The sequence below is a fragment of the Sorghum bicolor genome, chromosome 1 (genome assembly GCF_000003195.3).
Source record: "Sorghum bicolor cultivar BTx623 chromosome 1, Sorghum_bicolor_NCBIv3, whole genome shotgun sequence".
In the NCBI taxonomy this organism is placed as follows: Eukaryota; Viridiplantae; Streptophyta; class Magnoliopsida; order Poales; family Poaceae; genus Sorghum; species Sorghum bicolor.
Genome location: NC_012870.2, coordinates 76,203,065 through 76,223,067, shown reverse-complemented (window position 1 = coordinate 76,223,067; position 20,003 = coordinate 76,203,065). Strand labels below are relative to the sequence as shown.

Genomic DNA, 20,003 nt, shown 5'->3' with positions numbered 1-20,003 from the left:
ATGCTATAATAACTGCCCCTCACCAAACCACCCAGCCAGCGCGCGGCCCAGCTCACACACACTTGAACCGCAGCCCGCAGGCAAAGGAAAGGGAAGGAGTAGAGCTAGCAAGACACACACACACACACGGTCGTCGTCGTCGATGGCGCGGTGGTCGGCGGCGGTGCTGGTGCTGGTGCTGGCGGCGGGCATCATGGGCATGGCGTCGGTGGCGGTCGGCGACATGAACGCGGACAAGACGGAGTGCGCGGACCAGCTGGTGGGGCTGGCGCCGTGCCTGCAGTACGTGCAGGGGCAGGCCCGCGCGCCGCCGCCCGACTGCTGCGGCGGCCTGCGGCAGGTGCTCGGGAAGAGCCCCAAGTGCCTGTGCGTGCTCGTCAAGGACAAGGACGACCCCAACCTGGGCATCAAGATCAACGCCACCCTCGCGCTCGCGCTCCCCAACGCCTGCGGCGCCACCCGCGCCAACGTCTCCCACTGCGCTCGTACGCTCTCTTCATCCTTCACCCACTGCTGCTAGGGCGGTTTTAGCTTGCCGGCCCATGCATGGAACTGCACCAACTGCATTTTTCAGTTTTCGTTGTATTTTTCAGTTTTCGTTGTGGAAATGAATGACATAATAATGTCAGTAGCAGAAACGCAACTTTGACCGGCCTTTTTCTCCCAACGAACTTGGGTGGTAAATAAATTCTAAAATGTAGTATGTGTATGTTTTTGCTGCAGAGCTGCTGCATATTCCTCCGGGCTCCAAAGACGCCGCCGTCTTCAGCCCCGGCGGCGACAAGGGCTCCACCGCCGCACCAGGTCAGCTTGTGCCTATCCTCTCCATTTCCACTATATATGCGTTCATGTTCATTCATTTGACATTTTCTTTTCGACAAAGTAAAAAGAAACAGATCATTTTGAGCATGTTTATATTTATAAAACACTTCGGTAAGTGACCACTATAAATGATACTCCTATATAGAAAATGTAGTGATTTTGTCAGGCGAATTAAGAAGACAACTCTGTCCAATTTACACCCCCACCAAAATTTTTGGTGATGGAAGACACTACGCTACACTCGATATTGAGAGATCTGAGACCATTCTCTGGTTCGTCTTTGCAGCCAAGGACAACTCGACGGCGACGACCGACTCCCGCGCGCTGCAGGCGACCAACGGAGGCGGCGTCTCCTCCTCGGCGGCGACCGCCGGTGCTGCACTGACGGCGGTGCTGCTCGCCGGCTACCTTCTCCTGCTCGTGCCTGAGCTGTCGCCTAGCTCATTCTAGACCTCTGTCAAGTTGTGCCACCAAAAAAAATTACCAGAAGAATGTGATGTGTTGTTGTTCTAGTACGTGACGTGACAGACAATTTACTGCTGCTGTTGGAGTTGTTGTAGTAGTGTAGTTGTGCTGTGTTTCCTGTTCTGTTATGTGTACGAGATGTTACTGCATGTGTTAAGCTAGGCTAAGGCGATGGGGTTAGGGTATTGCTAATGTAGTACACTGTACCAGACTACCAGTACTTTACCTGTCATCTGGTTGCCAATCCTTCTTGTTCTTGGCATTGTTTTCTGTGAACATTTGACGCATTTGATCTGTCAAGTAATAACTTTTTCACTCCTGGTTTGTCAAATCAGCTCAAGGCTGATCTGTGAGTAATGGTGGATATCGAATTGTTTCGATAGGTCAAAACACACATGCGACCGGCACTGGCATTGCATTGCGTTTGCACGCACACGAGCAGTCGCCGTGGGCTGTAACGGGCCGGGCTTTGGTGCCCAGAAACTGCCATAATGGCCCTGAAACTCAGCTCGGCCCACCCTGAATCCAGCACACGAGTTTGGCTTTCGATGAGGCCCACCGTGACGCGGTCTAGCCCAATGCCAGCCAGCGCGTTCCGTTCCGGTCCACGGCGGCGGCCTCAGCTCAATAACAAGCCAGCGCAGGCCTAGGGTTTCCTTCCTCCTCCAGTGCTCTCCTCGCGCCGCCGCCGCCCCAGTTTCCTTCGTGTGCCCGTGCGCTCGTCGGCCTCCGTCCGCGACTCCGCTCGAGAAGCGAGAGGTGAGCCTCTTCTATCTCCCCTCCATGCTCCATCCATCCTTGCGATATGCCGTAGCTGCAGGTTTAGTGACGCGTCGCGTGTTTATTTATTTGTTATTTGAGTACCAATTTCCTGTTTGGGGGACTTGATTGTTGCATAGGTGTTCTGAATCCTCTGGTGTTAAGGTGTTTTCTCTTGTGCCATGGCTATACTACGTGATGGATGAGTAGCAGTAGCTCTGATTTTGTTCATTTTAAATGTTGGATGCTGTACTGTGTGACCAGGAATCTGTTGCGGGTGTGGCCGTGTGGGTTCTTGCTTATTGATGGATCTGCAGAGACTTTGTGATCGAACTTTGAAGGGTCTCCTAGGTCTAGATGTGCTTCGTGAATGAAGCTGATCTGTAGGTTTGTCTAGTTAAGCATTGAGCATCGTGAAGGACACATATTTCTTAGCGCAGTACCCTCAATAATCATGGATTTTTCAGTATTTGTTGTCGAAATAAACATGATAAAACCTGATTTCTGCAATGGGCCGAAGCCTATTGAATGAAAGGTGGTATTGATAATTTGGAATCTTGCCACAACAGGCAAGCATTCTTGGAGAACCTACCAGATGCAAGGTGATGGCAATAATTTGGACTATGTCATACTGAGAATCTGTGAACTTCTTCTCTTTCATACTGCAAAGGCAATCTGCTGGATACCAACAGAGCGTGTTCTGTCCCTAGTTTGTTTTTTTTTGTTTGTGTAATCTTGTTAATTTGTTTGCCAGTTTCTACTATAAAACTGTGATTTTTGAGCAAACCATGTTGTGGTTTATCTTTACCTAACTGCAATTTGAATGAACTCTGTGACCAAAGGATCTGATTTACCTTGGTAACTGACAAATGCTTTCTACAAGTGCAGCATGGACACCCAGGTGAAGCTTGCTGTTGTGGTGAAGGTGATGGGCAGGACCGGCTCCAGAGGTCAGGTGACCCAGGTCAGAGTGAAGTTCTTGGATGACCAGAACCGGCTCATCATGAGGAACGTCAAGGGCCCAGTTCGCGAGGGTGACATCCTCACCCTGCTCGAGTCTGAGAGGGAGGCCAGGAGGCTGCGCTGAGGTGGTTGTGTGTCCTGGTGGTTCTTGTATGAAGTTGGATCTCGGCGAATTTGAGCTATGTTTATTGAACTTGGTGTGAGAACACCTGCCTTATGATTAGTGAGCCTGGTGATAATGTTGCAATTTGGTTTTATGATCCAGGTTGAAAGTGCACTTGTGCTGAGACATGGATATTCTTTGCTGTATTAGCTCAATCGATGCATGGATTGAATACTAGCTGAATCCCAGGGTTTATGCTTGGTAGTATGGTCGTCTATGTGGTTTTGTCATAGTCTGATAGTCATGGTGGTGGCTATCTTAATCTCGATATTTGCTTGATGATGGTCGTAGTGCTTCACCAAAGGATCTTGTTCTGGTGATCACTTAGATGGTTGTTAGGTCATTTTATCTGTATGTTTTTTCAGAACCTGTTGATTGAATCAGATATTTCTATGGAGACCGAGGATGACTCTGCAAACAAGATATAGAAAAGTTGTCTGAGGTATAATGATATAGAAAACGATTAACTCTAATTAATGATTTAGAGAGTAAATTTTGCAAAATTTCTATGGACGGCGAGATGGCTCTCTAGAGCGTATTCAAGATATAACTCCCATGTTGGAAACAACGTAGATAAGTTTCATTGTCATGAATCCCATTTCAACTCATTAAACTTTTAGCAAATTTCACTTAATGTTATATCACACTTATTTAATGCTCATAAAACTCATCCAAGAATCATTAAAATAAATGTTCAAAGATAATAATATTTGACTTAGGATAAAACTAACATACTAATATGTAAAAAAACAAGAGTACAATTTGACCATTTTGACATCGCAATCAGTGCAACTGCAAGTTTCATGAGAATTTTAATCTCATTAAATAACATCTAAGTCATCTAATTGTATATCTATAAAACTGTAAGAGCAAAGTCAATAATAGAGCCCATAGTATTTCTCTACTGGTTCCAATTATTGGGCCAATTATTGTACTTGTCTAACTTGTTGCTTGCACGAGAGTTAAGCTCTACTGTCTTTTCTCCTCCATATCAATACTAGTTTCGCTAGTGGTTCCAAAATAAGAGAAATAGTAGAGATATTGACACTATTATTGTTATCGAACGGGAACTGAGAGTTCTATTTGGCCATTTGCTTAAAAATATAATTCTCTTCATCTCAAATTAGTTTAACTTTTCAGAGAGTCATAACATCTCAAGATATATACATCAAGTATATATCCTAATATTTTTAATGTTTTTATATGTATTAAGTATTCATAATGAGAAATCATAATATTATAAAAGAATAGGTGAAATGATAGTTTTTTGTACCATGCAATTGACATAGGGTGTTACAAATGTTTCACTGTGTGTGTAGGGGGGGTTAGCCCCCCTCGGCTCCACTTACCATGATATAAGGGTATGTTTTTAGACTTGTATCGTGATAAAAAGGTTACGATCTTCACCCTTTATTCAGTGGATCCTTTGTTAAAAGTACTTGGGCCTTGTTTAGTTTCTTTTTTTTTATTCCCTGTCACATCAAATCTTTGAACACATGCATGAAACATTAAATATAGATTAAAAATAAACTAATTGCATAATTTATTTGTAATTTACGAGATGAATCTTTCAAGCCTAGTTAGTCCATAGTTAGATAATAGTTACCAAATATAAACGAAACTGCCAGTAGTCAAACTAAAAAAACTTCACGAACTAAACAAGGCCCTGCTGAATAACCCTATACTCGTCTTCGTCGTGAAACCTGCAAGCCAATGCTACTAAAAAGGTGTTTGAAGCATGTAATAATTGCACTTTAATAAAAAAAATTGACTCTTTCGTAGACAAAGAAAGTAATGTCCAAGACCCCGCCTAGTAGCCACTTGCTAGCCTAGTTCATCCATAAGACCATAATGAGCAAAGCATGGAGAGTGGGTATGCCTGCTAAGTTGGGTTAAAAACAAATGGAAATTATCACGATAGATCCGTTCGTTTTTCTATATTTGACCTATCTATTTTCGTATTTTTTAAAAATTTCAAAAACAGGACCGGAGCCGAATCAAAAGTGACGGGAACGGGAACGGAAATAAGAGAGGCTTCATCCCACGTGTTTTCTCATGATCCTGTGTTTGGCTTGAAAATATCCTGTATTTACTCCGTATTTCTCAAATCCATGATGATATTACATTTCCAAAATATAAATGCGTTGAAAATTAGGTTATAACACACGTCAGTGTAGTGGTGCATGCATTTGAACACAGCACACTTGCAATTCACTTGAACTTCCACAAGGGCACGATCGAAAATGAGAATTTTATATGTGTCGTGGGTGTTGCTGCAAGCTGATTATAGAATGTAATTTGCTCAACAAATGTTCGTGATCCATGCATGAAAGAGTGAAAGCTTCAGTGATATATTAGCCTCTTGGAGTCTTGGGTGCACTGAAAACACTTTTACAGTACTAATCGATATGTATGTTTTTTTAGGCAATGATCGATATATATGTAAAAGTGTTTTCAGTAAATACAGGATATTTTCAACACCCACGGCAATAATCGATATATATGTAAAAGTGTTTTCACGCCATACTTTAAACTCCTGAAAATCATTTTTTTTCACAATTACTCTATACATATATGCCTATGTAGTATTTAAAATAATGAGCTTTTTTCTTTGTGTTTAACCACTCGTCCATGTGTTTTATTTGAAACCTTTGTCCTTGCTTTTCAGCAAGAGAAAAAACTTCGCCCCTATGCTTGTTAACGTGCCAGAGCTCTAGGCCGCACCGTGTTGCAGCCGCGGCGCAGGCTACGTTACACGCATACTTGCAGGAAGCCGCGTATCGCGTATCCGATACGTATCGGATACGGTACGTGTCCGATACGCCATGGATACGTATCCTAGAAGTATCTGATTTTTTTATTATTTTTACAAAAATTGGATACGTGGGCTGATACGTATCAGCCTTGTGGATACGGCCCAGCCCAAAAACACATGGCACATATGCCTGTCTCCGACGCCCTAACCTGGAACTCGCGCTGTCCCGCACTCCCGCATGCTGTGCCTCGCGCCGCATCCCCATACGGCGACGACGCATCCCTTGCTCGCTGCCCGCCAGCGCCGGCCACCGGCGACGAGCCTCCGCCTCCGCTCGCCGGCCGCCGGCAACAAGTTTCCTCCCCTGCGACGTGGATCCAGGGAACTCTTGTGAGTTCATCCTCTTCTCTGTTCTCTTCTCGATCTCTTCTTCTTCAGTTCGTAGCCTAGTCTTCCTCTCCCCATTCTAGATCTGCAGTGCAGTTAGTGAGTTCTTGTTGCTTGATTGCAGTAGATGGCATCTCCAAATATGAGCAGTGCTAGTGCAAGTGGTAGTCCCAGCGTAGGATCTGTCCCTTGATGAACCTGAACTGCAAGCAGTGTCTTTTGGTCTGGATGAGCCACCGGTTGATATTGTGGATGACAATGAAACAAATGAGGAATAGAAACCTGCTGCAGCATGAATCGCAAGCCTGAATGCCTTATTATTATTTTCTAAGTTTGAGACTACTATATCTGAGAGTTGATGAGACTTTAGACCTGTACTTTAAGTAGTTTATTGTGACATTTTATTGTTATTAGTTTTAAATTCAGAACTGCATTATTATTATTATTATTATTTTATTTTTTAAAATAGTAAACGTATCCACGTATCGGGTTTTTTAGGAAATTGCCGTATCCGCGTATCCGTATCGTTCGGATACTGATACACGTATCCGTATCCGTGCAACTTAGGGCGCAGGTGTCCCGGCTCCACCGTGACCGTACAGCGGCGACACGAGGCCTCCGGGCGTCGACGGCACGAGCGGTGCGCACGGGCTCTGCCGGGGAGTCGTGCCGAGCCTGGGCGGGCCGGCGCCACCCCGCGGAGACAGGCTGACCTGCTCCAGCGACCGGAACTGCAGCTCCGGCGGGTAGTCCCTGACGCACCCGATCCTGGGCCCGGCGCCGGTGGTCCAGCGGAACGAGAGCTGGTTCCCGAGCTGGTACGAGTGCAGGCTCATCTTGGAGTTGATGCGGTGCAGGATCTTCTCCTGCGGCACCACCACCAGCTCCTCGCCGTCGCCGCCGTCGCCGCCCAGGAACAGGTTCTCCTTGCAGAAGTCCAGGCAGTCCCCGAAGGCGCCCGCGCCCTGCTCCCCGCTGCCCTTGCCCAGCCGGCTCTTGCTCACTGCCAGACGTGGAGGCCGCTTGCGCTGCAGCCGGCTGCCCGACGACGACCTCTTCATGGCCGGCGTGCCTGATGTCGCCGTGCTGGTTGTTGTTGTTTTATCATGGCTCGTGGATGATGGCGTGCCTGGAGTGGCCTTTGCAGTGGCCTTGTCTTTGTCAGCGCCAGCGCCAGGGGGGCGAGGCTTGGAGGAGTCTTCTTTTTGGAAAAATTTGGAGGAGTCTTCTTCACTTGCGGGATTGCTGCTCTCCGTGTGCTTCAGCTGGGAAAGGCTACCCCTTTGCCTGAACCACTCGTCCTCCTCACCTTCTGATGGGCTCAACTGTAGAAAAACAACCGCCAAAAGATGTTCTTGTGTCAGAAAAAAAATGGACAATGTAAGTAGGTTTTTGTTCCTGGGCTAAGATGGTATAGCACTCTGATTTGCTTCTTCACCTTGACATTTGTAAGATCCACGTTCCTATTCTTCAGGTAGTTCATGAACTCGCGAAAGTTGGCCTCCGTGGGGCGGTAGTGCCCACTATGTGGCCAGACAGCCTGAAAGATACTAAACTGAATCAGACAGGTGACCGGGGCGCTGTAAAAGTAACACACTATTACGAGGCTGGTAGACAAGTGTTGATCTATATATGCACCCTTAGAATCCCATTCTCGACAATCAGTCTGCCAGCAGCAGATGTGGCTCCACCGGCGAGGAAGCTGGAATGCTGAAATGTGCCCTTGCTCTTCTGCAACAATGTGATTATTTTTCATCTGTCAGAGGCCAGCTCTACTCTCTGCTTAAGGTTTGAAGGTGGTGTACTGGTGTGGTTTGACATACCGTACCGATGTATAGAACTCTCGTTGTGCTCAGCACAAAGATCCATTTTGCATCCCTGGGGCCTTCGGATGTGTCGACGATTTTGTTGCTCAGCTTGTACATCATCTTTCCATCCTCAACCACGACCTCATAGGACTCCCTTTCTTTCTGCACAAAGTAGCAAATCATCTACGGTTTCAGATACGAAGCCTTTTCTGCTCTGAGATTTTATATCCATTGCTGTGAGGGTTGGAGCACTAACCGGGCCAAGATACCTGATGCATTGCTGCAGCAGCTTCCATCTTGGACAGTGGTCATCAATATTAACCTCCTTTCCTTCACCTATATCCAACCTATTAAAACGTGATTTCAGAGAACTTTGTACTACTTTTCTCAGCTGGTTTGGAGATAGCTTTAAAAGTTTCACGAGAACTATACCAGTAAAAGAAAGGCTGTTTGCTCTCACAGTGTAGCCAATATTGGTAGTAGTAGTGGAGGTTGTGGCCATACCGATGTCGAGGGTCAATCTGCCCATGAAACATGAATGTTTTGTGATGTTCTTTCGTCAGTTAGTGTTTGAAAGAAATTGTTTTCATGCGTACTGCTTCAAGCCAGTGTTGCAGTGCTAGCTTCTGAGCCTTTTCATCCTTGGAAAGACCTTTTCCTACCTAAGCAAAAACAGAAAAACACCAGATACGAATTCAGTATTCAATCGTACTACAACAAAGATATGACAATAGTCCTTTGGAAATCAGACTACACCGTTTCAGCAGTTGAGCATACAGCTTCATAGTAGCAATGGGCTGTTGGCACATTAACGGTTAGGAATAAAAAAAACTACCAGACCAAACTTAACAATAACAGAGAATAAAATTATTTGGACTTGTTCAGTTTATCAAGTTCACAATATTATCAAAATAATTAATGAAAAAAAAGATCACAATATTGTGAAGAACCAGTATAGTTGGACCATAATACTAAAGCACACAACTACGCTATAAATTCTAAGTTCCAAGCTCAAAATAATGGTTAAGTAGCATAATCTGTAAACACATGAGTTCACCTTGGCAGCTCTCATTCTGGCACGAGACCACCTCGAGAGGGCCGACTCAGGCTTCTGTACATCAAAAAATGACACTGAATTGCGCTTGAGCAATGCAAAATCAAGTAGTTTCCACCTGGATTTAGCATACAATTCACGAAATTCAGTGACGTTTCCCCAGTGTCAGAATCACACTATATTACGTATGAAAATGCCTGGTTAACACAAGGAATTTTACAAACCAGCGTTGTTCAACAAGAACAGCACAATCAGCAAGCTGCCGCCTTGTTCTGAAGCTCTTGTACACCTTCTGCACTCTTATTGCTGCAGCCTGGTGCACTGGGCTGACCATCCCAATTACCGGAGAATTTGGTGGTAGGTTCTCCGTGGACCTATATCTTGGCAGGATGATAGGCTTGTAGTTGTAACTCTTCTTTGCAGGTTTAGGACTCACCATCGACAGTGTAGTTTCAACTTGAAATGGATCACCCTCCCTTTTTTCAAAGCTTAAAGAGCCTCTTACAATGAGTCTCTTGGAAGTCAGTGCGTCAAGCAATGCTGGTGGCGATTCAAGGGTCTCAAGTGTACTGAGATTATCAAAGCTTAGAGACCGCACAAAGAGCCTGTCCATACCATCATCGTCATCCTCAGGCAGGTAGTCATCTGGTGGGTATGAGATTGACAGCCCCATTTTCCTGATTAAACTGTATTATGTGACGGTTTTCTTTGTTCACCCCTTTACCTAGCGTTTTCTCTGATATGCCTTGCTGCTTTTCTTCCTCATCCGAATCTTTTCACAAGTTCTTTATGATTGCATTGACAACCTTTGCCAAGAAGGAAAATCAAATCAAAGGATATAAAATGTAGGACCTTTAAATTGGAAAGCACATTAGAAACAGATTCATGAATTTCCTTAGCTATTCACAATTTTACCGAGGCATGTCAATTATAATTGAAAAGCCCCGTGTAATATCTCTTGTAAGATGCCAAGGAGAGGGTAAAGAAAGTTCGTTAAAAGGAAGAAAAAAAAGGGGGAAAGAAAGTAGAGGGGAGGAAAGAAGAGACCAAGAAATCTGTGCATAAGTGTTCCCGGGAAAAGAAAAGACCAAGAAGTGGAAATCGAACAACAGTGAGCTTTATCTCTACCTTCAAGTTTCTTGCGCCATCCATCCAATACGACCTCTTGACAACAGGTCTGCGAGGCAGAAAGATGAAAAGAACAGCAAATTTTGCAGGGCAAACGGGAGTAGATTTAGGAACCAAGCATAAGTGGTGAATGGCTAATGACCACGCAACAGAGGCAAGTGGGGAAAACACGGCGATGGTGTCTTCGCCCCAAAAATAACAAATCAAGGTTTGAGGTGCCTGAATGTTCTCAGGGGAAAAAAAAGGGAAGATGGCATACTATTTAGTGTTGTTAAAATTAGACAGCAGTTAAGAAACACGACGTGTGTATAACTAGAAGCGCAGAACTGATATTGCCTAATGACTATCACCACAGGAAGAACAATAATAGTAGCATTTGTTGCTAACTTGCAATTGCTAAGCGTTTCCCTTGGCACTTGATGGCCAGCATAAGAATAGTTCCAACACCGTGACCCCGATGATCGGCACACACGCCGAGGTGAAACGAGCTACCACACTAACCCAGCAAAATTATATTAGCAAGCAGTTTACCTCATGGGCATTCCACCGAACACCCCACATGCGGTGGCATAACTTGGCATCCATGCTTCCGAATTTACGATGGCTCAAAGGTGACTGCGCTGCGTACGTAGATCGAGTCACATAATCACATTCTTGAACTTTAGACGAGACTTCATCTTCTTGAGTCATCTTCTCCGCCTCCTGCACTTCGCAAAGCATAGCTATGATCCTGATCCATGATGCTCCCTCCTTATTTCTATTTTCCCCTCGCAGCTGCGCTGAAAAAAAAAAAACCCAGATATAGCACACAAGCTGCATCCGCCGTCCGCCCCGTGAACATCTAATCTTGTCCACCACTGCGCCCGTGCATGAACCACGCCATCACGGCAGCTAGCATCTAGCTACCTCGCACACCACGCATGGCGCTGCCGGTGGTTAACTCAAGTTTGCATATATGTACCGTTTCCGGGGTCCAGTGGCCTGTCCGGGAAGGACGCCTTGTTACACTGCACTACAATTCACCCATGAGTTATTTTTCACCTCAATCCTTAACAATTCATTTTCCATGGTCTCTTCGAAAAAAAATCATTTTCCATGGTCTATTTCACAGCCAAACCATAACCATGATTTGATTTTTCATCCTCAAAAATCAAAACCAGACATCTTACTTTCTGAATTCTAAAAATGTTCAAATTACCTCTTGGTACTGAATTGAAGTGATCTTGAAGGCATGGGTATTTTTTTAGATAATATAAAAATCTAGTAAAATTAGACTTGATCCTAAGGGTTCCCACTGGTCCTGCTCAGGGGCTTGGGCCGGCCTATGATCTGTTTGAGGTCACAATACAATGTGACGTATACTCCAAGCTAAGAAAGATCGACCTAGTCAAATTCTAGGAAAGATAGCTTCTATAATAGAACTAGAACTCTTCTATGGTGTCCGGCTAAGACTAAATCAATGTGTCTACTCTCTGAGGGGCAGAAGACTCCAAGAGATAGAATTGGCTCCAAGGAAAACACATAAGCTGAAGTAGAAGTTCGATCATTAGGATCACCGGCTCAAACGGCATCTGCAAATGCGTGAAGAGTGCAAGGAGAATTATTACAGAGCAAGAGACCTTAGTCAAGAGTGCCAACTAGATACCGGAGGAGGCATTTTACAGCACTCCAATGAAGTGTTGATGGGCAGAGCACCCCCTGTAATCATCATACACAACAATCCAACACAACGTTTAATCTTATCAGCCGAATCTGCCTACTATTCAACAGTATCACAACAAATCAGCGAATAGTACTTTATGTCATGAATTTTCAGCCAAGTGACCAAGGAACATCTAACTAGATTAGCATAAATCGTATCTTTGTGTTCACCGCCAAGTTTTGCATACACCGAAACCCATCAAATAGTGTTCCAGGTAACCCCATGACGTCTTACCGGTCATTAAACACCGACAATACTTGATAAGATTTTTAAAACATGAAAAATATCTTTAAAGCTTCTAAAAAGTACGAGAAAATCCTAACAAACCTGGCTAAAAAATTTAGAGCATGTAAAAAACTCTAGGAGCTTAAAAGTAGATTCAGATAGAAACAGAGAAAATATAAAAAATTCTTGAAAACTCCCAAACTAAATTGACGTGTAAACGCTTTTTAGAAACTTTGTATTGTGAAAATTTGAGATATAAATAGTATGAATGCATTCATGGTATGCATTCGTGCTAGTTGTGTCTTATGTTTTTGTTGTGAAATGTTTTCAAAATGCATTGGACGACGTGAATAATTACATTTTGGAATTTTCTATTTTTTAATATTTCCCTTTTTTCTATATACAAAACTATTTTTTAAGCTTCTCTAGAGACGATCTAAATATTCAATTTGGATTTTATATGTAATGTAAGTCTAGCATTTTTGTCAGAGTCCCTATAAGCTTCGACATGTTTTCATGTTTTATAAACCAAGCAATTTGAAAGATTTTGAGAGTCTAAAAGATGTGACGTCTGGTTTGGAAACTCAAATAGGAAAGTTAGACCACATTGATATTCCAGAGAGCTAAAACATTGACAGCGAGGTGCCTATGTGGTGATTTCGCGAATTTGTTGGCTCAATTCTTTAAAAGTGTTTATATGGTTGGATTTACGTACATATATTTATAGGGGTAAGTGTATATTGTGGACGAAAAAGAAGTTTGCAAGCTCATGTTTGCTCTTAGTTCTCAACCTGTCTATCATCACAAGTTTTTTCTTCTTCCTTTTCTTTTGGGTCTTACTGGGCTTGGCGGCCTATCTAAAATGGGACAAATATGGATGTTCTCCGTGTGACCACATAGATCACACAAAACGGGCCAGATACTGGCTCTCTCCTCTCCCGTTTGACCGTTTCCGCTAATCCGTAGTGAACTCCATCTATCCCTTTCCTGCGCGCCACACGGAAATAGAAAAAACAAATAAAACGTGATTTGTCCCATCCATTTCCCCCCATCTCTGTCAGCTTTGTGCCTGTGTTTCTTCTGGAGGAATAGGTCGGCAAATGTGACAGCGGTTTTTCGCCCCCTCCAAATCAGATAGCTTAAAACGGTGACGACAAGAAAAGTACACCACGACAACCTAAACCAACATATTGTCAATAAGAGTTACCATCACACACTCAAAGTTACTAAAGATCATTCTTGTCATAAAACATAGCCAAGATCACCAGAACGTGTCAAATAATGTTTTTTGCCTCTAAAAAATACAGCAACATCAAATGAGTTCATATCCGGTTGGCTCATGCAATGTTGACACTCACGCGTTACAGGATTGTTTGCTTCGCGATCTGAACTTCCACGCAGCTCGATCTAACCTCGAACATCTAAAATCAGACGCCTAGGATCGCTGTATAACCAACCATGAAGCTGTATAACCAAACGGACATCCTCCGTGGTCTTCTCCAGCTTCTGCCAAACAGCGCTCAAAGTTGCAATGCATGAAAGGGACATGTTCTCCTCCGTGTCAGTTCGTGATGGACTTGCATTGAACTGCAACGAATCGTGGTCCGATCGATCGATGTCGCCGCCTGCTAGGAACATTGGAACAGGCACACCATGGCCTTGTTTAGTTCCAAAATATTTTGCAAAATCGACACTGTAGCTTTTTCGTTTGTATTTGACAAATATTATCCAATCATGGACTAACTAAGCTCAAAAGATTCGTCTCGTCAATTTCGACCAAACTGTGTAATTAGTTTTTATTTTTATCTATATTTAATACTTCATGCATGTGTCTAAAGATTAGATGTGACGGAAAATCTGAAAAATTTTGCAAATTTTTTTGAGAACTAAACAAGGCCCATGCCTGTTGTAATTTCGTTATGTCACTTCAGTGGTTGATCAGGCCAGGCAGCAGCAGCAGCTACCGGCGCCATCATTCTGACAGTAACACGGAAACTGATATTCTGCGTCCACTACGAACTTGCTTGCTTGGTGCACAATGCAAGTAGCTGAATACATCGTTGTCAGCCATCCTTGTAGTTGTCGTATAGGAGTAGTAAGTCTGAAGCAGGTTAATTGACTACTCATTTCATGAGACCCTACATTAGATTAGGATCTAATCAAATACTTAGTAGTTCATTTTGGGTAGCTGAATCTGACCGCCGAGACAGAAGTTTCTGTTTTTTTTCTTCAAACCAACAGACACGGGAAAGCTTAGTTTTTGCTATGAACATTTGACCTGCTATCAGACCCAGACCTGATGGTCACTGCTCTGCTTACTGCTTGGGCAATGCTCGGCACCTGAGCCCAGCAATAAAGCACGCAACCATTATCTCAGGCCTCTCACCCCTGTGCTGTGCAGCAGAGCAGCACGTAGTACGTCCCACTGAATTCGTACACTTGTCATTGCTGGAATTCAGGGAAATCATCGGGTATTCAGGAAGAGGCAGCGGGATTTAAAGCGAGATATGACTCGTCAGCGAGGTAGGGAGGGACCGAGACCGAGAGACCCCCACGCCGCACAGGATCATTCAATACCCTGCTGAATATGACAGGCAGGTTTTCATCAGTTCTTGTCTCTGCTCCTGACAGTGACAGGGACAGGTAGATTATTGCTAAACACAAGTTATTTGGACAGATTATTATTCAGAGTTAAGGAGCAGATCATCATCAGTAACAAGAAACGCGGCAGGGAAACCCTTCAAGTGTACTCAGCCTGATCCCGTGTTGTTTTCCGTGCGCATTCACATACTGGAGTACCAAAAACAAAAAAGGCACAAGGAACTGAGTAAAAAAACAACAAAAGATGAATCGCCTTAGAAGCTTGGATCGTAGCCTCGCCGCATTGATGAAGAAGCCAAGGTATGCCGGGCAAGCCAAAGAAATCTCTCGTCTGCCGGTTTGGTGCCGCGTCGCCCTCGCTCCGTCGTTGCAGCGGCCGCCCCCATCCATCCATCCATCAACAAATGCGTCTCTCTCAGCAGCCGAGTCCGATCCGATCCCCACCGCGCGCGCGTGCATTTGCATTTGCATTTGCTTGCACGGGTTGCCGAGTCGCCGTCGCGTCCCGCCGTCGTGCAGCCGAAAGCGCCTCGCCATCGATGCTAGCTTGCGGCCGCCGGCTAACGGCAACTGCAACTCCACCCACGTACCCACTGTACTGACATGAGGCATGCAATGCAATGCAAGCAGCTCGGCCATGGGCCATGCCCCATCCACCAGGTCCAGGAGCGCGAGCGTCCGAGCGAGACGAGACGAGACGAGAGAGCACCCCCGGCCGGCCACATCAACGGAATCGAATCCCCCCTGTCCCCAGAACGGAAATAAAGCCTCCAGCACACGTCGGCCTCAGATCAGATCAAACGTGCGCGCTACTCGACCTCGACCTCGACCTCGACCGCGATAGCGAACGAGACGGCAAAACTGTTGCTCAGTACACAGTAGCAGCCTAGCTATGGCTGTTTGGCTACGCGTGCCAGCAATGGCAGCCGTAAGCAAGCATGCGCAGCCTAACGGCACGCTCTGCTTGGAACGGAGTGGAACAACTTCCACGGCACAGGGAACGGTTCGGTTCCGGTAAGAAATTCGTCACGCGGCTCAAAGCAGCAGCAGTGATTCGTCAATGGAGCTTAACGATGCTGGGTTAGCTGGGCGACCAGCTAGGCGTTGGAGGGGGACGACAGGAGTCTTGACTTGGCTGGGAAGCACGCCCAGCCCAGGCCAGGAGCGAGGCGGCCGCTGAGGTCAGCTCAGCTGCAACGCACGCCGCCGGCCACCAACAACGCCGCCACCACCACCACCACCAGTCCACCAGCGCGACGGCGTGAGCGCGCGAGATTTTGACCGCTCCCCAACCTCCCCAGCCCACCCCGTTTCCTTCCTTCCTTGGTGCCTCCCTTCTCTTCCCTTGGACGCTCACGCTCCTCCCCCTGCCTTTCGCGGCACTCCACACGCGCGCCGGGGCCGAACGCTCCCACTGACGCGCGGACCACCACCGGTGCCGTGGCCCCACGGGTCAGTCAAGCCCACCGTTAGGCGACTCGTACGCCCTCGCTGAGGTCTGGCGTCTGCGTGCGCGTCCGTGTCCGTGTCCGTGTCCGTCCGTCCCTCACCTCCTCCGGCCCTCCGCTTATAACGAGAACAAGCAACAGCTGGAGCAAACAAACACGCGCGGCAAGCCTGACGCGGAAGCAGGGGAAGGAGAGAGAGCGAGCGAGATGAGATCGAGGGTGGCGCTGGAGCCGCTGGCGGAGGAGCCCGGCGGCGGTGAGGAGGAAGCGGCGCGGCGGCGAACGGGACTCCACGCGGCGCTGCACCGGTGGGCGCGACTCCTCTCCGGGGGCGCGGCAGGTGACGACGCCCGACCGGCCGCCGACCTGCGGGTGCTCCTCTCCGTGCTCGCCTGCCCGCTCTCCCCCGTGCCCGTCCTCCCGCGCCTTCCCCGCCACGTACGTGCGCCGCCTAAGCCTAAAACCTTCCTCCTCCCTCCCGCACCTCTAGCTAGCTACTGCGTGTACGCCGGCGTTTGCTTTGCTTAGAATGATGGCCCTGATGGGTGCGTGTGTTTGTGGCTGGCTGGCCGTACGAGCAGGTGGCGTCGTCGGCGCAGTACATCATCGAGCAGTTCAGGGCCACCACGGGGTGCGGGAAGCTCGAGGACGGCGCCGTCAAGAGCATGTACGCGTCCGGCCGGGTGCGCCTCTCCATGCTGCAGGATCCCAGCGGCGGGGGGTCAGGCGTCATCGGCAGCGGCGGCGGGCGCGGCCACGAGGGGAGCTTCGTGTTGTGGCAGCTCGCGCCCAGCATGTGGCTCGTCGAGATGTCCGTGGCCGGGCAGAGCGTCGCAGCGGGCAGCGACGGCCGCGTCGCCTGGCGCCGCACGCCCTGGCTCGGCGCCCACGCCGCGCGCGGCGGCTCCCGCCCGCTCCGACGCGCGCTCCAGGTTGGCACGCCCGCGCTCCCACCACTCACTAGTCTCTTTGTTTGTTTTTGCATCGTGATGCCATGTTCCTTTTTTTCCGCCCTTCCGTTCGCCTTTTTTCTCGTCGCTTTGCCGATCACCATGGCATGCCTCGCATGCACACCGTTACTGCTGCTGTGCTAGTTAGCCTGGCCCACGCCTGTCCATGACACGCGGGCCCCACTGGCGCCATTGCTAGCTTTCCCTCTGCTTTCGCATGCCAATCCATCGAATAGCCTCCTGCTTTTGCGCACGCCCTTTCGCTTTGCAGTCCATGAGAGGAAAAAGAAGAGCAGAGGATCCCTTAAACAACTCGATGCGAATGCGATGAAGAATCTTTGTTAAGAAAAGAGCACTTGGATGTACATGGCCTCTGCACAAACAGTTGTTATCTTGGGATCTGCAGCATGCCACACTGTTGATGTCATGATTGCCTCATGGCTCAATGCTAGAGCTCACATTTGAGCTCTGTAGGAGAGTCCCAAGTCCTAACTGGCTTTGTTTGACCTGGGGAGATGGCATTAGCAGCAGTAGGTGGTGTGCGATTAGCCTGCTTTTAATTCTGCATCTGTCACATGGTGCTAGAATAAGAATATCTCTGTCTGTGGGCTGCTCTTTTTTATAAAGAGCTTCATCAGCCTAGTGTGAGATATCTGAATGTTTGTTGGTTTCATCACTCTGGGCCTCATCAGTTCATCATTACGCTTATCCCGATCAACTTGGCAAGTGGAACCCTTGTACTAGTATATACGTTCATCCTGAGCCTACACTATCACTATCAGTATAATATGCTATTGTGATTGTGGGAGTTGACAACAAATACTTTTATGTTTTGGCTGGACAACTTGGCAAGGAGAATATACATGTCCTCTGCCTACGAAACTGCATGACTATGCCTGTCTTATTTTGGGAATATCATGAACCAGTGTTCCTATCCTCTGAAAGGAAATAAATCCCAGGTTTTGTGTTTATTTGGTTGGATCGATTAACACTCTGTAAGGCTGTCAGTAGGTGTCTTTCAGCAAAGCTATAGTAGCAGTAGGAAACTTGGGGGCCGAGGTCATGCTCTGATCCTCAAGATCTTCATGCTTACCGGGTCAGACGATTTTTTTTTTAAAAAAATCTGCTGAGCAGGTTATATCTGAGTGGCCTACACCCTAGTTTATTATTCGAGTTGGTTTTTTAGGGTATACCAGTAGGCCAATTTGATAATGAGTACAGCTCAAATGAGCATATGACTTTTGGTGGACTACTTTGAGGAAGCACAGGCATATAATACAATTTGTTCATTTACTTCTTGATGAGGAGTACCATTATAAGTTTCACTAGGACCTTCAGAATTAGATAACAAATGTCCTAGCTACTTCAAAATGTAGTACTCATGCTGGAGGATTGTACGGATGCAGCACATATGTTGAGGCTCTTAGCTGTTTGTACCATCACAGAGAATTTTAAACAAGGGTGCTTTGTTTAGCAGTACCGCATCATTATATCAGCAGTGTCCTCTGTCCCATGCCAATAAATTATGGTGTACTGACATGTTCTTACCAAAACACTGATGCTGGGAATGCACTGCCAGTTCCCACTTGCTAGCTGTTGCATGTTCCACTGTCCTCTACTCCTCTAAGAGACTATGAGAATAGCTGAATGTTCTGAAATTTGCCTCTAGTAGAATAGAACTATCTGATATAAAAATTGAGAGCGAAAGCATATGCACTTGGCCTCACTTTAGATTACCATTTTCTTGGAGAATCTGATCTGCTCATCTGAATTTCGCTAGCATTGGTGGTCCTAAAAGCACCAAACACATGCGCGCCAACAAGTCAAGGAGGTTTTTATCTGCTCGACTTCGCTGACATATGCATTTTTCATCTGTGGTCTTGTTGCATCCATGATCCATGTGCGAGCACACACATGTACTACTATCCTATTACAAGTTGTCAGTGAGCTTGCAAAAAAATTGTGATCATTTACATGTTCACTGACAGTAGAGTGAAATTGGTGATTTGTGCATGCAGGGCCTGGACCCTGTGACGATCGCGTCCATCTTCTCGACGGCCGAGCACGCCGGCGAGAAGGAGGTGGACGGCGAGGACTGCTTCGTGCTGCGCCTGGACGTGGGTCCCTCGGTGCTGTCGAGCTGGAGCGACGGCACCGCGGAGGTGATCCGGCACGGGCTGACGGGCTTCTTCAGCCAGCGCAGCGGCCTCCTGGCGCGGCTGGAGGACTCGCAGCTGACCCGGATCCAGTCCCCCGGCGCGGCCGCCATGTACTGGGAGACCACCATCGCGTCGACCGTGTCGGACTACCGCGCCGTCGACGGCGGCGTGGCCGTCGCGCACGCCGGCACCTCCACGGCGCACCTCGCCCGGTTCGGCGTCGGCGTCCGCGCCGCGCGCGTGGTGACGCGGATGGAGGAGTCGTGGACCATCGACGACGTGGCGTTCAACGTGCCGGGGCTCGGCCCGGACGCCTTCATACCGCCGGAGGAGGTCAGGAGGAGCCGGTCCTACGGCGCCGCCATCGCCGGTGGCAAGTGAGCGACCTCCATCATGTCAGGGCTCCGGCCTGCGGCGTTTGTGTAACATAGTCTGCATAGAGAGAGAGAGCTTTGTTTTAGTAGCTTATTCGTCTTTGTCTGTCTTCCGTTTGTAACTTCGTGAGTGAGCTTGGCATCGATGATCGTGCATGTACATATATGTATTCTGATTTACCCAGAAATAATAATGACAAAAATTTCCAAAGCCTCTTTGAAGGCAAGTTGGTTTGGGTG

The 20,003-nt window shown here is 47.1% G+C and overlaps 4 protein-coding genes across 6 annotated transcripts; 3 read left to right on the top strand and 1 right to left on the bottom strand.

Annotated features, from left to right (window-relative positions):
• Positions 25-1,602, top strand: LOC8059836 (protein YLS3). Its single transcript, XM_002468404.2, has 3 exons — positions 25-485; positions 724-804; positions 1,109-1,602. The coding sequence occupies exons 1-3, from the start codon at positions 143-145 to the stop codon at positions 1,270-1,272; spliced, it is 588 nt and encodes a 195-aa protein (XP_002468449.1). The 5' UTR covers positions 25-142; the 3' UTR covers positions 1,273-1,602.
• On the top strand, positions 1,886-3,499 carry LOC8082135 (40S ribosomal protein S28). The gene is made up of 2 exons (XM_002468403.2): positions 1,886-2,046; positions 2,935-3,499. The coding sequence occupies exon 2, from the start codon at positions 2,936-2,938 to the stop codon at positions 3,131-3,133; it is 198 nt and encodes a 65-aa protein (XP_002468448.1). The 5' UTR covers positions 1,886-2,046; position 2,935; the 3' UTR covers positions 3,134-3,499.
• On the bottom strand, positions 6,007-11,398 carry LOC8059835 (IQ domain-containing protein IQM1). Of its 3 annotated transcripts, none has more exons than XM_021458492.1 (10): positions 10,836-11,398; positions 10,305-10,353; positions 9,401-9,982; positions 9,180-9,294; positions 8,719-8,784; positions 8,555-8,643; positions 8,379-8,469; positions 8,143-8,284; positions 7,753-8,045; positions 6,007-7,639 (listed from the first exon to the last, which is right to left on the bottom strand). In XM_021458492.1, the coding sequence occupies exons 3-10, from the start codon at positions 9,847-9,849 to the stop codon at positions 6,878-6,880; spliced, it is 2,007 nt and encodes a 668-aa protein (XP_021314167.1). In that variant the 5' UTR covers positions 9,850-9,982; positions 10,305-10,353; positions 10,836-11,398; the 3' UTR covers positions 6,007-6,877. The 3 variants fall into 3 exon arrangements, with proteins under 3 accessions (XP_021314167.1, XP_021314174.1, XP_021314170.1); XM_021458499.1 differs by having other exon boundaries at positions 7,753-7,854; positions 7,953-8,045; positions 8,138-8,284; positions 10,305-11,392; XM_021458495.1 differs by lacking the exon at positions 10,305-10,353.
• LOC8059834 lies at positions 16,356-19,974 on the top strand. Its single transcript, XM_002468402.2, has 3 exons — positions 16,356-16,718; positions 16,862-17,212; positions 19,249-19,974. The coding sequence occupies exons 1-3, from the start codon at positions 16,488-16,490 to the stop codon at positions 19,768-19,770; spliced, it is 1,104 nt and encodes a 367-aa protein (XP_002468447.1). The 5' UTR covers positions 16,356-16,487; the 3' UTR covers positions 19,771-19,974.

Coding starts and splice junctions, on each gene's coding strand:
- LOC8059834 (XM_002468402.2), top strand. CDS start 16,488: ATGAGATCGAGGGTGGCGCTGGAGCCGCTGGCGGAGGAGCCCGGCGGC. Junction 16,719..16,861: donor TCCCGCGCCTTCCCCGCCAC/GTACGTGCGCCG, acceptor CCGTACGAGCAG/GTGGCGTCGTCGGCGCAGTA. Junction 17,213..19,248: donor CGCTCCGACGCGCGCTCCAG/GTTGGCACGCCC, acceptor TTGTGCATGCAG/GGCCTGGACCCTGTGACGAT.
- LOC8059835 (XM_021458492.1), bottom strand. CDS start 9,849: ATGGGGCTGTCAATCTCATACCCACCAGATGACTACCTGCCTGAGGAT. Junction 9,295..9,400: donor GTTCTTGTTGAACAACGCTG/GTTTGTAAAATT, acceptor TGCTAAATCCAG/GTGGAAACTACTTGATTTTG. Junction 7,640..7,752: donor TGGATCTTACAAATGTCAAG/GTGAAGAAGCAA, acceptor GTTTTTCTACAG/TTGAGCCCATCAGAAGGTGA.
- LOC8059836 (XM_002468404.2), top strand. CDS start 143: ATGGCGCGGTGGTCGGCGGCGGTGCTGGTGCTGGTGCTGGCGGCGGGC. Junction 486..723: donor CAACGTCTCCCACTGCGCTC/GTACGCTCTCTT, acceptor TTTTTGCTGCAG/AGCTGCTGCATATTCCTCCG. Junction 805..1,108: donor GGGCTCCACCGCCGCACCAG/GTCAGCTTGTGC, acceptor TCGTCTTTGCAG/CCAAGGACAACTCGACGGCG.
- LOC8082135 (XM_002468403.2), top strand. CDS start 2,936: ATGGACACCCAGGTGAAGCTTGCTGTTGTGGTGAAGGTGATGGGCAGG.